The sequence below is a fragment of the Hakea prostrata genome, chromosome 6 (genome assembly GCF_041222555.1).
Source record: "Hakea prostrata isolate BN-2017 chromosome 6, UWA_Hpros_2, whole genome shotgun sequence".
Taxonomy (NCBI): Eukaryota; Viridiplantae; Streptophyta; class Magnoliopsida; order Proteales; family Proteaceae; genus Hakea; species Hakea prostrata.
Genome location: NC_142605.1, coordinates 23,658,236 through 23,674,784, shown reverse-complemented (window position 1 = coordinate 23,674,784; position 16,549 = coordinate 23,658,236). Strand labels below are relative to the sequence as shown.

The 16,549-nt window shown below is 36.7% G+C and overlaps 2 protein-coding genes and 1 pseudogene across 2 annotated transcripts; all 3 read right to left on the bottom strand.

Moving 5' to 3' along the window:
* Positions 1-4,372: 4,372 nt before the first annotated feature.
* On the bottom strand, positions 4,373-9,718 carry LOC149012743 (Ribosomal protein L18e/L15 superfamily protein). Its single transcript, XM_089159671.1, has 4 exons — positions 9,087-9,718; positions 7,414-7,497; positions 7,197-7,286; positions 4,373-4,917 (listed from the first exon to the last, which is right to left on the bottom strand). The coding sequence occupies exons 1-4, from the start codon at positions 9,495-9,497 to the stop codon at positions 4,651-4,653; spliced, it is 852 nt and encodes a 283-aa protein (XP_089015797.1). The 5' UTR covers positions 9,498-9,718; the 3' UTR covers positions 4,373-4,650.
* An 821-nt stretch (positions 9,719-10,539) lies between these two features.
* On the bottom strand, positions 10,540-12,271 carry LOC149012742 (GDSL esterase/lipase At2g40250 pseudogene; annotated as a pseudogene).
* Positions 12,272-14,918: 2,647 nt separating this feature from the next.
* On the bottom strand, positions 14,919-16,512 carry LOC149012741 (GDSL esterase/lipase At2g40250-like). Its single transcript, XM_089159146.1, has 3 exons — positions 15,886-16,512; positions 15,509-15,782; positions 14,919-15,112 (listed from the first exon to the last, which is right to left on the bottom strand). The coding sequence occupies exons 1-3, from the start codon at positions 16,510-16,512 to the stop codon at positions 14,919-14,921; spliced, it is 1,095 nt and encodes a 364-aa protein (XP_089015272.1).
* Between the last annotated feature and the right edge of the window lie 37 nt (positions 16,513-16,549).

The following is a 16,549-nucleotide window of genomic DNA, read 5'->3' as shown; positions in this document are numbered from 1 at the left end:
TTTCGTGCCGTCAAACTTGCCGATGTCAATTTTTGCTGCCATTGCTTCTATCACGAGCTGTTGTTGGCTGCAGAATAACTCCCACTATTTCACGTGAAACTTGTCTTCTCAGGTTATCTCCAACTGGTATATGGTTGAACCAAAATGCACCAGGAAAATTTCCAGGAAAGACTGGAGGGACACAAGCGGTCCGCTTAAAAACCAGACTCCTTAGACAAAATTTTCCTAGACATGCACTTAATCACCCAATACACCTTTCTAGGATACCCGAAAAGAAACCACGTGAAATTGTGACTTCTGCAGCACCTCCGTAAGATGAAAAACAATATCTTACTTATTTTTCTGATGTGAAGGATCCACCTAAGTGGCAATCACAGAGCATACTATAAGTAGATATTCACACCCTAAACCAAACAAACAAACCCCCCAAGGAATTTTCCTTTTCTGATGTGGAAGCTCGGACTATGCTTGAACCACAGAGCATACTTGGAAAAACCTCGCTCGATACCACTGTCGGGTTATGAAGAACCCACCGAATAGAACAATCAGCAAATAAGAGAAAAGAAGAACACAATAATAACAACTAAGAGAAAAGAAAGACACAATAATATATGGGCAAGAGAGAAAACTCCACTATAAATAAATAAATATCCAAGAGAGAAGATATTTGGGATGATTAAAGAAGAAGGAAGAGGCATTCTTTTATAGCCTCTTCCTCTCCACATATTCCCACATCAGTCGATGTGGGACTAATATTACAACATGCTTTTCATTTTTATTTCTAAATATTTTTTGTTAAGTGGGGAAATTTTCATCCAGAGTTACATTTTCTTGTTCGTCTTTATTTTCCTCTTTTTTTTTTTTTTTTCCTTCCTTTTATTGGGTGAAAATCAGATTTACATTAAAACTTGTCCGGTTGCAATAATTGACAGATATGATATTTGCTTAGTAATCTACAAATTACACTACATGTGATGGGCTCTGTAAGTATTGAATTTGAGTTAGAATCTTCTACCATAATGGATAAAGGATTGAACTTTTGTCACAATTTTTTTTTATAGTGAAAAAAACATTAAAAAAATGTTAGGAGATACGGTTACATAAACCATTCATATTGCAATTAGTGTTTACCATAGTAGCTAGCCATCTAAATGTTTTTTCTAGGGTAGGAGATTAAAACATGATAGTATTGGTTTTAATACAGTCCTTTAAGTAAGCAAAATGGGGATAAGATTAATAGGCCAATTTGGATTCCGCATGTGAGGGAAGAGTTGGGTTATGTTTTCATCATCGCACCAGATTTCATTTAATTGAACTCCTGCTTGAGAAGTGAAGGTGACTCATTGCTATAGTCCATAGAAAATAGTCTGTGATCTTGTCCCTTTGTTGAGAGCGCCTTTATTAAGGTACTATACTTTCCCATTCCAAATTACCTCCACACTCCATGTTGCTCTTTCTAGCTTTGAGTTATGTACTCCTGCACATAAAAGGATTGACAAATGTGTGGATTTGATGTTATCACATATGCATAAATTGGCATTGTCAAACTATATGTTTTGTGTTTCTTGATTATTGGTATGTACTAGAGGTGAAATTTTTAATTCCACCACCCAATATGAGATGGAATGTAAGACTGTCCCTGGATTTGGCAATTGTTGAGTGAAGATGGTTGAATTTGTTTCCTTCCACACGAAATAGCAACTGATGATAAAGATTGTCATTATCCATCTCCTTGATGAGTGATCTGTTCGTCAATTCTTGTCATAGAAACACATAGATTTAGGATGGAATTTGAAGTAGCTGTCATGTCTTCTATTCTAAGACCCAGATGTCCAACGACCCATATTTGTTTGGTTCAGTCACATGAGAAAAAGATGTAACAATATGTTTCATCTCCATTGCCACATGGTTTGCACCATCTTGATGGATAAAGTGAGGTAAGGGGAAGCTTTGCATTGAGAAGTCGCCAAAAGAAGGCTTTAAATTTATGATGGATTGGGAGTTTCCAAAAGCTCCTGTTACCCAGAGGGGTGGAGAATATGTCAACTTTGAGAGAGCCTTTCTTGCATATTTTGTTGATAAGACCCTATTAGAAGAGACTATAGATATCTAAATATCCTTAGAGGTGGAGAAGGATGTTTGAGGAGGGAAAGAGAGGTGATTTGAGCACTACTTGTTTTTGAACTGTGTAGAGTGGATTACTTGTTCCACGGTTGAACTAGTAGGTTAAGGACCATCCTATGGGGCCTCCACTAGGTGGTTTATAGTAGCAGGTACCCAAGGGTCAAACCAAAAGGAATTCTGCCACTGCCTACTTTTTTGAGCACCCTTCGTTGTACAGTAGGGAGCAGGTTGCAAATGTTGTTCTACATCCACGATCCTTTCTTTTTCTTTATCTTTGCGTCAAAAGGTGAAGACTTAGGAAAATATCTTGCTTTTAGGACTTGTACCCAAAGTGATTCATCTTTAGTGAGCATTCTCCACCCTTCCTTGAGTAGTAATGCATCATTGATGTTCGCCTTTTTTTTAAACCCATGACCTCCCTCTTCTTTTGGTCTACAACATCGATCCCAAGAAATCAACATTAGCTGCTACTTTTTTTTTGTTGGATTTCCCAACCAAAATCTTTAGCTCAAGGAATCGATTTGGGAGCAAAAGTTTTTGGGGAAAATAAATATATTGCGGTTGGAGGACCAATTTAATCAAAACTTCCCTTCCTACAAAAAAAAAATAAGAAGCTTTCCAATTTAGTTGTCATTCTATTTAGAATGAACTGAAGGTTCCTTGTTTTGGATCTTCCATGGAATAAGTTTGTCCTAAAATAAACAGTTTCATTCTTCATTTTTTTTCTTATTCCCATTAATGACAGCAACAATTGCTTGACTGCATTTTTGCAAGTTAATTTCCTAACCAGTCATATCAAAGAACAATTTAATTGCCACCTTGAGAGCTAGGATATCATCTGTTTCAGCTAGATAGAAGAATAAAATACCATATGCAAAAAATATGTGAGACAGGGAGAACTCATCTCTCAACATTTATGTTCCACTTTATAAATTTCATGAAATGGTTTTATCAATGCATAGATGAGAAAAATACCATCTGTAAAAAAAATGTGTGAGACAAGGAGAACTCATCTCTCAACATTTATGTTCCACTTTATAAATTTCATGAAATGGTTTATCAATGCTCATGGGTACCTTTTTTTCTAAATGTTAGTTGAAAGACATAAAAGGGAGCACAATCTTCTACACCGATGGATAGGAGATCCCAACTCCAATATTGCCTACAAAATTCTGCATTTTCTTGAATCTCCCTCAATTGGGAAACAAAGTTATAACAAAGAAGGTATAATGGCTCTTTGATCATCAATCCTAATATGCCACATCAGTTGACTTGATGAACCATTTCATGAGACCATTTTTGAGGTTTTGGCAAAAACAATTACCAATTTTGAAGGATGAGACCAGTAAACAAAGACCTATACCTCATAAACTTCTCCTTTTTTTGTTCCCTTGAGAGAGGAATACTTGCTTGAGAAGGGAAGGTGAAGGAGGGATTTAATATCAGGCCTTGACTTGACCTTTCATGTATTCAACTGTTGCTGTTGTATGTTCTGATTTTCTCCGTCCTACCATTTAATTTTCATATGAAGGTTCATTTTGAATCAATCTCAGACATTATGTTAGAGGAGTAGAAGAGATTAGAATCAGGTTCAAGGAATCGGAATCAACACAAGTAATCCCTGACTTGGAATAAAAACACCAGAAACAGATCCTGAATCCATATAACCTGGATAAGGAAGGAAAAACAAGAAAAAATGATGGCCGTGGGGAACCATAGAAGCTACAAAGAAGTATACATGCAGGAAAGAGTTCCAAATCGAGTATACAGGAAACACTTGCCTAGAATACATATTTTAAAACTAATAATATGAACATCAGAATGCGAGTTAAAAGTGATAGCAGTCAGCATTATCTGATTAAATAAAGAAACATACCAGAATTCCATAAGCTCATATCCAATTTGAGGATGAGTGATCAATTCAAAGCTAGAGAAAGAGTGACCAATCTTTATGCATACCATTCCACCATCTCTAAATTGGTTAGGATTTTGTGCTTGATATATTATTTCTAAAAAGGAAATTGAAATTTACATCAAGTGTAAAAGACTGAAGTCACAGACATCTCACCCAAAAAACATACTGATCAAATGGAGGAAAACAAATTTGAAGGAAAACTACACAGCATGTTCAAAGATGCTTCTCACACTAGAATTAGGATTCTCCATTCCAGATTTCGTTTCCCCTCCAAATTCCCACCACAAGCTAGAAAAAAAACCTCCAAACACACCATTTGATGCCAAGATTCGCACAACATAATTTTTCCTACCCCAGGTATAGTGGGATAAGGGAACCGTAAGGTCCATGAAGGATCCATGCTCAACATATATTTGGCTGCAAATTGAGACGTTTACGGCTTCATATGTTCTTTTTCTGGTACAAGGAATGGTAATCAAGGTAATAAAAAGAGTTCAAATCATCTTATAAATAACAAAATCTGTCCTGCAATAATTTCTCAATGGATTAGTATCCTCAACCAAGCAAAGAAATATTGACCAGGTACTGAATGACAATACCCACGCTGGAATTTATGCAGCAGCAGGAGTCTCAGTTGACACTTTCTCTTCTGGCAGAAATGGAATTGGCTTGGTTGGGGCAGGTAGGCGACCGATGCTGTCAACCTTATCCCGCTGCTTTGGTGGAGGCCTAGCTGCTTTTGGAAGTAAACGACCCTTCTTTTCAAACCATTCAGGCTTAAGTAGTGCACGGAAACCCAACTTGTTATAATAAACTTTCCTTACAGTTCCACCTGCAGCTTCTACTGCAGCCTTTGCCCTAACAGTCACCCTTGACACCTGTGCCATCATATATTTTGGTTACATTTTCAATCTTCCTAATTCAATTGATTTTAATTGCACAAGCATTTGGATTAAGAGGAGAGCAATCATACAAATACTGTATAAACTTTAGCAAGCTGGAATCTCTTTCAGTCACCCTACTTCAAGCAAGACTCCTAGTATGTATTTTGTAAACAATTGTTATCATAAAAAAGTGAGTTGGTCCCCAAGGCCAACGTAGTTGAAACAATTTCAACATCAAGATATTTTATCTTGGTTGCCAAATTTTATGGGCATATATAGTACATCAATGTAGTACATGTTGTCAACTAACCATGTGCATTTATTTTCAATCGAATCCAAACTTTTGGTGCAAACCCGAGGTCAAACTTTCCTGTTGGGTTTGCAATGGGCCCATCCAAATGCCAATATTCAACAAGAGGTAAATCTGTAACTTATCAAAGTTTCAGAGGAAGAGTGGAAATTTGAAAAAGAATTCAAAAGAGCTATTTGCTAACTCAAGCAGATAGGATATAATTGGAGAACATATTTATTCAAGAAAATAATGTGTTACATCCTCAATTTGCAAAATAATTACTTTATCACCCTTGAATTTCAGCAATTTAATAAACATCCCCTGTATGTTGAAAGATCATTACAAACATATGCCACCCATTACCCAATAGCAGTTACGTGATTATGTAATCCCTAAATATAACTTGATACCCATATTACCTTATATGAAGGTGTTGTGCAATTTTACTCCCATATATTTGAAAGGCATCATCCATGGACACTGTCGGCCATAATTATAAATCTGGAGCAGTAGATGTATATCACCTTGAAAAGTTAAGATGGCTGACACTAAGGCTTTCAAATTACGAGAAAAAAATAGTAGCAGTAAGTCGAGGTTTCATTACCATGGGAAGGGTGGAGTAAATTGCCCTGTACTGAACCTGGATTGAAACTTTAACAGCTGCAACTGCTAAGAGGCCTAATAAGCAAGTACAGCAGAAATCTGAAGAAGGGAGTAAACATCTACAAATGTTTTTTCTGTTTTTCTTTCTTTAATTTTTTATTTGACAGTTCCCAGCAAATCTCCAGCTTCAGATGTGATTGGAGGTCCAGAATATGAAGTAGCACACCAGACTCTCAAAGAAGAGAGGTTGCTATTTCTCCGATATAGTTGGATTCATTAATTAATGGGTGTGAGCTGTTTTCCCTTGACTATAGGTCCGGTTTTGACGTTTACTTGTCTGGATTGAGCAGTGGAGAATCCCTAAGGGAATCAAAAGAGACAAATTCAGCTTCAGGAACAGAGGAGAAGGTGACAGTGAGATGAAGCTTAAGTAAGCTCAGTACCTATAACAATGATTCTTAGCCAATCATAGAGAAGCAACAATATATTCCAATGGTAGAACTTCTAGTGGAAGAAGAGACAAAGGGCAGTTCAATTGAAGATCTCATCATATTTGAAGAACCATCTGTTGAGAAATTCTTCTGAAGAAAAGCAAATAGAAATTGGCCAACAAAGTTTGAACACACAGCTTTTGTTCTACCTCAACAGTTCTTTGACATCGGATTCTGATAATTACTAATTTTGTCCATGTTATTTGAGGGAAGTATGGGATCATTGAAGAAAGGCAACTCACCAGAGATGCAGATCAAGTGGTGGTGACTCTTCCATAAAATAAGACTCAATCTTGTGTCTTTTCCAACCACAAGAACTAATAGTTACAATATATATCTATCACCAATGGAGGCCTGGATGCAAGCTTGGATGCCAACAAAGTGTAGGTGACACTGTAGTGCACTAAAAGCAAGCTCTGGGTAATTATTTTATAGATTCAGCCATGTGTTTCCTACAATTCACCGTAATGTTCTTATTTTCCATTCATTGAAGTTTCTCAAAAAGTTTTGAAAACTGTTGGGCTCTGTGCCTATGAGAGTGGTACCCCTATCTTATTTCTTCTTGTTATCCTAATGTACTCTTATCAGGTTTTATGACTTTATCCATAACTATTCTCTTCTACTACTGTTCTATTTCATACTTCTTATTTCTCTTGATTCCAAACCAGGTGGCAACCCTGTTTCTGGTTCACTGTTCAGATTGCTAAATTTTTTTTGATCTTCCAAATTATTTGTCACCAATCTGTCGGGTTGATTCTACATAAATACCAGAATAAGTGCAGTTCTTGTTCCTGGAATCTATTTAAAGCCCTGAACTGCACTATAATAGGTCAAGAGAAGAATCAAAAGGGTCCAAAAACAGAAGGAAGCTAGCAAACAAAGTTTACCTCAAGATGAATTGGCCACTTGATCTGCTCTGCACCACGTCCCATCAACCGCACACCATCTTGTATCTGTTTCCCGATTGCATGAGTGTCCTGTAGTAGTGTGCTAATTAGTTTGAATCCCATGAACAAAGTAAAAATAATTAATACATGCAAGGAAAAATAAAACATTAAAACTATGCAAGAGAAAGAAAGTTTTATTATAAGTTTATAACATTACCTTTAGAGTCTTCATCGTGATCAACTCTGATGAGTCAATCTTGCCAGCATTTATAAGTTTTGCAATCTTACCCAAACCTACTGGCTGCCAACATATATAAGAGAAATTAAACAACTGAGCTACCACAAGCAATAAAATAGAAACACAAACATTCCCTTTTTGTCTAATGAAGTGTACTGCAGAAAAAAAAAATCCAATTATTGACCACTGGTCATAATTCAGACTAAGTGATGCGGAAACGGCATAAATGCAATTGTGGATCTCACATGGCAATCACAGGGTTCAGTTAGGCTGAATACGTTTTAGTAAAGAAACAGGTCAAGCAGGAGCTAAAGCAATAAGGCATACTTTAGTTTGGCCTCTGGTTTGGTTGGGCCATTCTATTGATTTGGTTGGTTTCAACTTTCACAGGTTCTACGATAATTCCATCTGAAGACGAAATAGTAAGCATTCAATTCGATAAGGACATTGTCCACATAGCTCGAGTTGGGATTTGACACCCCCTAGAAGAAAGAAGACATGAACCAAAGATTGGAGCTCAGGATTGGTAGTGGTCAATACAGAAGCTTCAAGAAGCCCATGGAAGAAGAAAATTCCAATTTAATTTACCCCCTCCTGAGCACCCCATCATGTGCATTAAAATGGTACTAACATAGTCGCATTGGTTGGAATTCACTTAAATTATGACAGAATGCTTCAAAGGCAGAACATTGGGTTCCCAAGGGGACATTGCTTCACCACGGAACCTCTTATATACAATGAACTAAGGCCAGTCGACCAGATAAAGATTGCAGAAGAAGATGAACCTTAACAATGGACAGATGCACTAGAGCCAAATCAAGTTCTTACTTCAAGGGAAAAGACAAGACTCTAATGTTTCATCATAAAGGACACTTTCTTTACATGGATTGTCTTGCTTAATAGCATATTCAGAATCAACAATCTGCAAGGATCACCACTTAGCCAATAGTTGTTATCTGCTTCAAAAAGGCAGGATATACTTCTCAAAACTTCATAAGCTGTTATATGGATAAGCTGGTTTAGGAGGACAGAGCTAGAAACATTCCATGAGACTCAACCCTCTCTTGTAGCCCCATCTCTTAAAAGGGGAAAAAATCCAACTTGATGGCCAAGTGGAAAAGGAAAAGATTAGCTTTAGAGGTCAGAGAATTTGAGATCTACCACTGCAAAAACTCTATTGTTTCACTTTGGGAAGAAAAATGTCTTCAAATTTTTAAGGATGATTCGAGTTGTTTTTATTATCAGAAAGGCGAATAGCAAAGATCACTTAAATTGGCCTTTCTGATTTGTTTTTGGACAAGTCTTTGGCTTCCTAAAATTTTGACCAACTTAACTAACACTCAACAGATCTATGACCATGAATCCAACTCTAACAAGACACAAAATCCTTCCATTTGGCACATTAAAGGTGATTTTCCATTTCTTAAATGGATTCCAATTTGTGCTTTAACTTGCAATGGTACTCATTCAAACTCTCACTTTAGCACATTATCTGCATTTCCAATTTTAAATATCAGGTCAAGCTATTCAAGTTCAACCTCCATTCAAAGAAACAGTTTTCAGTTGAAAACTAACAAATTTATTAAAGCAATAGAGATCAAATATGTTAGAAAATAGAACAATGCAACAAATTTATCAAGTGCAAGGCGTACCTGAAATGTGAGGCTAAAAGGATTCTTAAACCCTCTTTTGGGCAATCGGCGGCGAAGAGGAGTCTGCCCACCTTCAAATCCGAATTTCATAGTCCCTCTCGCCTTTTGCCCTTTATGACCCCTCCCTGCAGTCTTCCCAAGACCAGAACCAATACCACGACCTTTTCTCTTTTTCTGCTTCCTTGCTCCAGGGTTATCTCTCAGATCATTCAAACTAAGGAGACTATAAGCCCTAATTCCATTAGGGAAGAACAAATTGGTGGGTTTAGGGATAGGGTGGCTGCTCAACTGTATCGATGAAAACGGAGAAGGTGATGAGATTGTTTTAGTGATGAAGCTTGATCTGTTGTAATTCGAACAATGGTGGATTGAGGCTGATGCCAGTAAGGAAGATAGTCGCCTCCTTAACATATTCTTCTAGTTAATCTCCCTCTCCCTCTCCCTTGTCGCTGGCTAACCGGAGATGGTCACTCTGTCGCCGCTGCAATCGATTGGAAATGATGAAGTTCAATTCAAGGTACCACTTCGCAATCGCTTCAGTCACAACCACTGCCCGGCCAAAGGGAAGGGTTTAACACTGAGCCCAAACCCGAATTGGTCTTCGACTCAGTGACTCGGCCACTCAGGGCTCAAGGGACCGTTTAGGCTAGTAGTAGTGATACTGTTAATCTCAATTTCTTTTTACTTATCCATTTTCAATATTATCAGTTATCACTAAATTTTAATTTAAAAATATTATCAAATTTTGTGAAGATTTATGATTAAGAGAAGAAGAAAAAATCATAAATAGTAAAGGAAAACGAAAAAAAGAGTCATAGGAGGGTTTTTTTTTCCCTCTTGTTCAAAATTATTCTTGTCATTTTGAAATATTTAACTTGTTTACATTAGCATTTAACTATGATTTCCTAACGGCAGAGGATGTCTTTGATACGTTTTACTCATAGGGAGTCTAATTAATAAATTGGCTAATATAGGTGTGGTATTAATTTTATGGGCGTAACACAAGGGGTGGCGCTGAAAATTTCCCTATTAGAAATATAAAATTTTTCTTTAAAGTCAAGCATTGCATCTCAATTCGATTTTTTTTAATTTTTTTATTGAGATTGAGGTTCATAGGATAACTTTTCACCACTATTCGGCCCCTTCCGATGTTAAATCCTGGTGTGTCTGACAAGAAATTTAATTATTCAAAGATTCAAGGTTAGGAAAAAGGTTATAGACATACATAATAAAGTGTAATAACATGTAAAAGACTATATAGCTGATTTTACATATTGAATCTTACATGTGGACAATCTAAACCATCGTTTCACATTCGATGCTTGGAGTTATGTCATTACAAAATTCATTTAGCTATGAAAATCATCGTTCCTTCAAGATTTCCCACAATTTACAAAGAACAATTTATTTATCTCTCCTTGATTCCTAATAAATCATGTCAATTAGATAAGTCTTAACCGATGAGTTGTGGAAGTACAGTTTCATTGAGAGCACTTGCAATAATCTGGTAAGCAGCTTGTGTAGGGTGTACGGCATCCCAAAAAAGATACTTAGTAGCATCTGGAGCGAGTGATGTTCCAGAGTTGCATAAAAAACCCAGCTCTATCCACCCATTTCCACAACATCCTCTATTCACTACCTCCATACCTGAATCCAACAGTAATGATTACTAATCAGATCAAAACAATCATTAGTTCTTGAAAAAGCAAGAGTGAATTGGTAACCATATCCATGAGGGTAGAGGATTATGCTCTCCCATATTTTTTCATCAATATAGTTAAGAGGGAGCCCACAAGTAGAGGTAGTAAGTTCAAGGAGGGCTTAGGTTCGAACTTGGTCACTCCACACCTACCCACTCCCCCTCTCATCCCTATGTTTGTAGGCCCAGCCCTTGTGACTGGTCTAAAATGAACAAAAATAAATAAATAAAGATGTAACCCATTTCAAGTTCATCTTGTTAGTATTCAAAGGTAGGCCTCTTACTAAATTTGTGGTAAAGAGATGTGAAGAGAGCACAATCCTTAATCTAGACCCAAAGTGAGAACCTGCATTGACATCATAAGGGTAGGATGGTCATTTCACTCCTTTATGTCTTCAATACACTCCTCCCCATAGAACTTTTTTCCCTAAAAAAAAAAAAAAAAAAAAAAAAAAAAAAAAATTGAACAGTATAACATTTACCATATTGATTAGGGTTGAGAATTATGTTCATCAACGGATCATAAATATTTGCATAAGCAACTTTAGCATTAGGAAGTGAAGCTTGCCACTCTTTGATAAGGTCTTGCAGCTTTATATTGTAGGCCTGAGAATCATAGTTTTGCTGATCTACACAACTGTTGTTCGACATTCCTGGATCCAATAGAATGGTGGAGAGTGTCTTCTGAAATGGTAAACAACCAAGCACAGAGAGACCAGATATCACAATCTTTCTTGCTCCTATTTGATAAAGACGCTGCAAATAAAACCAACATAAAAGTATTATCTAGAATATATTCCAAGAATGCATATCAAACACAAGCTACATATGAATTTAATGTTATTGAGATGTATATTACTTGGATGATTGGTTCAAGGTTTCCAAGGAGGAGATCATGGTAATTAGAGACTGAATACTTAAGTCTCCTAACACGTAGATCGTAGTAGCTAGACAACATATCGACGGATCCAATGCTGATGATGATTAATGAATTCCCAACAATATTATTTTCACCAGCTAATTTTCGGATGCGTTCTAGGCATTCCTGGAAATAGTCTAATTGGGTTGACATGTTTGTTACATTATACACAGGATTCATTTCAATATCCAAGCCAGAACCAGATGATGCAAAGCTAACACCAGTGAGAAGGTCTGTATCAGTCACATTAGGATCTAAGTAAGCCGGTAGGAGATCTTTAAGCCCCAAAAGTGAAACCACAAAATCAGGGAGGATTTTCCCATTAGAAAAACGGCCTGTAGACAAATGACCGGGGAAATCGCGCCCATATGGAAGATGATTGCCTTTAAATAGCGTGTTTTGATCGTTGTTGTTGCCGGTGTCAAGGGTTGAATCTCCAAATGCAAAGACTGCAGCAATATTATAGTCGTTGTATAGATATGCATTACCATAGGTCCATGAAGAGAGAAAAAATGAAAGTGAGCAAAAGAAAATAGAGAACAACCAGAAGAAAGCCCCTCTCTCCATGATTGTAATAGGATTTGGAGGTGGGGGGATTTAAAGTGTTTTGAGTGGTTGGGTTCTATGTTTGTTTAGAACTCTACCAAGTCATACATTTTGTGTTGCCAATTGGTTACATTTTGGGTTAAAATATTAAGTTTTTTTTTTTTTTTTTTGACAACTATCACTTAGAATAAAACAAGTTCCATTTGTGATTGGTTTATTATATTAAAATTTTCTTTTATGGCTCTCCTTTGTTCTTTATAAGGGTTCCTTATTTGTGGAATGTTTGTTGAGTATATTGATTATTAATTCTACAATAATAAATGGTATTTTTTAGTTTCAAATCACACATAATATGACAGGCAAGTTTTCTATTCAAATATTTTTGGGGGATATTTTTTTTCTTTCTCACCCATAGTAAAGGATAACTTTTGAATTAACTAACTTTTTGTTTGTAAGAGAAAGAAGACGTTAGAGAATTTGTTACTTTTCCACAAATATCTTAGATTGAATACTACCCGATGACCTACACATTAAAAAATAAAACTATTGCCTAAAGTAGCATACCAATTTCTGCACCTCAATCTTCTTCAATGTCCCACTGTTTTGAATAAAACTTTGTGGGGAGAAGGGAAGAGAGGGGAGTGAAGAAGAAATGTTATTTTGTAGGAAAATTTTCAAAGGCACACTAACATAATTGTTGAATAGCATAGACACTCTAAAACTATGCCACATTGGCATTGACCCCCCCCCCCCCCCCAAAAAAAAATCTTATAATTGCACAATAATATACTCCGTCACCAAATTCTGTCAAATGTTTGCCAAAACTAAATGAAAAAAAAAATTGTTTAAATCATGTTTATGTAATTGAGCAAATTGCCCCCAATACCCCCTAAATAGAAACCTTAATGCACTGACACCCATTTTAAGTTTCAAAGGCATTGGCACACATTAGTCCTTTTCGTTGACACTTTCCATTAAGTTACTATTTGAGTTATTTTAATTCTAAAGCTACCCCTTTTTATATATGAGATGATCAAAACACAATTATTTGATTCTCCGTTGTTTCATCCTCTCCCTTAATTCTCCAAAAACTATATTTTGCCTTTGACAATCAAAATTCATAGCTATGAGATGGCAATGGCAACCCAATCGGGCTGGGATGAGGAATCAAATTAGCTGTTCAATCTTGGCCTCAACAGTGCGGGAGAATGGGTTGAAAAATGTAAATTTAAAAAAGCATAAACAGGGATGATGTAAATAAAAAAAATTGTTATTTGTACTTAAATTCGTATGTTCATTCACAATTTTAGATCTTGTGTTGTAAACTTGGCTCAAAACCATCAACAGTGTATCCATAAATGATCTTTTGAGACTTTGAGTTATCTGCCAACTTATTGAAAGGTGATAGCCATAGTACCAACATTATGTGCATTCTTTGGGTTTGTCTTCTCTTTTGTGTAGCTCCTAATGTAACCTATGGATGTCTTTTTTTGTGCTCTTATTGGCTTGAGGTGGGATATTCTATTCGAATCCGGATCATCACCCCTGATAGGGAGCACTCTATGCTCCCCGACAAGTTTACCACCACAAATTCGGTGGGACCCACCGGTAAAAAATAAAAAAAAAACCTCTCATCACCCAACCCCTGGGTCCCCCTGTATTTATGGTGGTAAAGTCGTCGGGGAGCACAAAGTGCTACCCCGACGGGTAGCTAATCCGGACTCATTCTATCGCCACTCCTCTCAATAAATGTAAAAGGAAAGTTAGACACCGTCTAAATCTTAACCATCAATTTATCCCATTATTTAGATATGTACATATTGGTCCAACTCTATGACTGAGTTGAACACACAGTTTGCTCCATCTTGATCTAGTGTTCATGAGTTCAAAATTGGGAAGCAAACTCTCATTGATGTAGGGGCAAAGGTTATGTACTTTATGATTTTTCCCAAACTCATGCAATAGCTTTGCCCTTTGTTTTCAAATGGCAGGTCAAGCGGTGATGAAATTAATTTATAAATATATTACATTTATAGTTTCTATTCACATGTCAAGTTTCAGTCTAAGCAAAATATGTCTGACCAGGAATCTAGCACCTCTTATCTCTTTTCATGTGTAAAAAACCAGCACTTAGCCCACCTAGCTACCCCAATTTTTCAAAATTTCCCTAGATGGACCCGTTTGGTCCTCTTTCCATGTGTGAAATACTAGCACTTGTCCCCCCCCCCACCTCTAATTGGAGAATATTTTTAACGGTAAATACAATGAATAAAGAGTCAATAATTAGCTTTTAGGGTATCTGATAAATTCGTAGAAATCAAAGCGTACAATTCACCATTGTTCAACCCCCTCTGATGTTAAATCCTAGCTCTGCACTATGTCCGACAACAAATTTAAACATTCAAAGATTCAAGGTTATGAAGAAGGTGTATAGGCATACATAGGAGAACATACTAATATGTAAAAGAGTATAGAACTGATTATATATATTAAATCTTAGACATGGACAATATAAACCATTCGTTTAACATCCGATGGTTGGAGTTGTGCCATCACAAAATTCATTTAGCAATGAAAATCATCTTTTCCTTCAAGATTTCCCACAACTAGCAAAAAACAATTTATTGTCTCTCTTTGATTCTTAATAAATCATGTCCATTGGATAAGTCTAACTGATAAGTTGTGGAAGCACAGTTTCATTGAGAGCACTTGCAATAATCTGGTAAGCAGCTTGTGTAGGGTGTATGGCATCCCAAAATAGATACTTTGAAACGTCTGAGCAGAGTGGTGTTCTAGAGTTGCAAGTAAAACCCATTTCTATCCACCCAGTGCCACAACATCCTCTATTCACTTCTTCAATACCTATCATACAACAATCATCATTACAAATCAATCGAAACAATCATTAGTTCTTGGGAGAGTTTGAGTCCAGATCCTCTACCCACATGGGTAGAGGACGGTGAGGACGGTGCTCTCTTCACACTTTTCAATTGCATATTTAAGAGGGGATCCACTTCTAAGGACTAATAAGATAGATCAAAAGTAAACACTTCTCCTAAACATGTAATGGAGGGGTATCAGGAGAGCGTAGTCCTCTACTTGATCCCAACTTGAGGAGCGAGAGCCTACATTAACATTATGAGGGTAGTCGGTCATTTCACCCATCTCTTCGACACACTCCCCCACATAGAGATTTTTTTCCGTAAAAAAAAAAAATTTTAAAAAATAAAAAAAAAAATTTGGATAGTATAACTTTACCATAATGATTAGGGTTGAGAATCATGTTCATCAAGGGATCATAAACATTTGCATAAGCAATTTTAGCATTGGGAAGTGAAGCTTGCCACTCTTTGATAAGGCCTTGCAGCTTTATATTGTAGGCTTGAGAATCATTGTTCTGTTGATCCACACAACTGTTGTTCGACATTCCTGGATCCAATAGAATGGTGGAGAGTGTCTTTTGAAATGGTAAACAACCAAGTGCAGGGAGACCAGATATCACAATCTTTCTTGCTCCTATTTGATAAAGACGCTGCAAATAAAACCAACATAAAAGTATTATCTAGAATATATTCCAAGAATGCATACCAAACACAAGCTACATATGAATTTGATGTTATTGAGATGTATATTACTTGGATGATTGGTTTAAGGTTTCCAAGGAGGAGATCATGGTAACTAGAGACTGAATACTTAAGTCTCCTAACACGTAGATCGTAGTAGCTAGACAACATATCGACGGATCCAATGCTGATGATGATCAAAGAATTCTCAACAATATTATTTTCACCAACTAGTTTTCGGATGCGTTCTAGGCATTCTTGGAAGTAGTCTAATTGGCTTGACATGTGTGTTACATTATATATAGGATCCATGTCGATATCCAAGCCAGAACCAGATGATGCAAAGCTAACACCAGTGAGAAGGTCTATATCAGTCACGTTAGGATCTAAGTAAGCTGGTAGGAGATCCTTAAGCCCCAAAAGGGAAACCACAAAATCAGGGAGGATTTTCCCATTTGAACATCGGCCCGTAGGCAAATGACCAAGGAAATCACGCCCATATGGAAAATGATTGGCTTTAAATATATTCTTTTGGTTGTTGTTGTTGCCGGTGTCAAGGGTTGAATCTCCAAACGCAAAGACTGCAGGAATGTTATAGTCATTGTATGAATATGCATTAACGTAAGTGTATGAAGAGAGGAAAAATGGAAAAGAGCAAAAGAAAATAGAGAACAACCAAAAAAAGACCCCTCTCTCCATGCCTGTAATAGGATTTGGTGTTGATGGGATTTAAAGG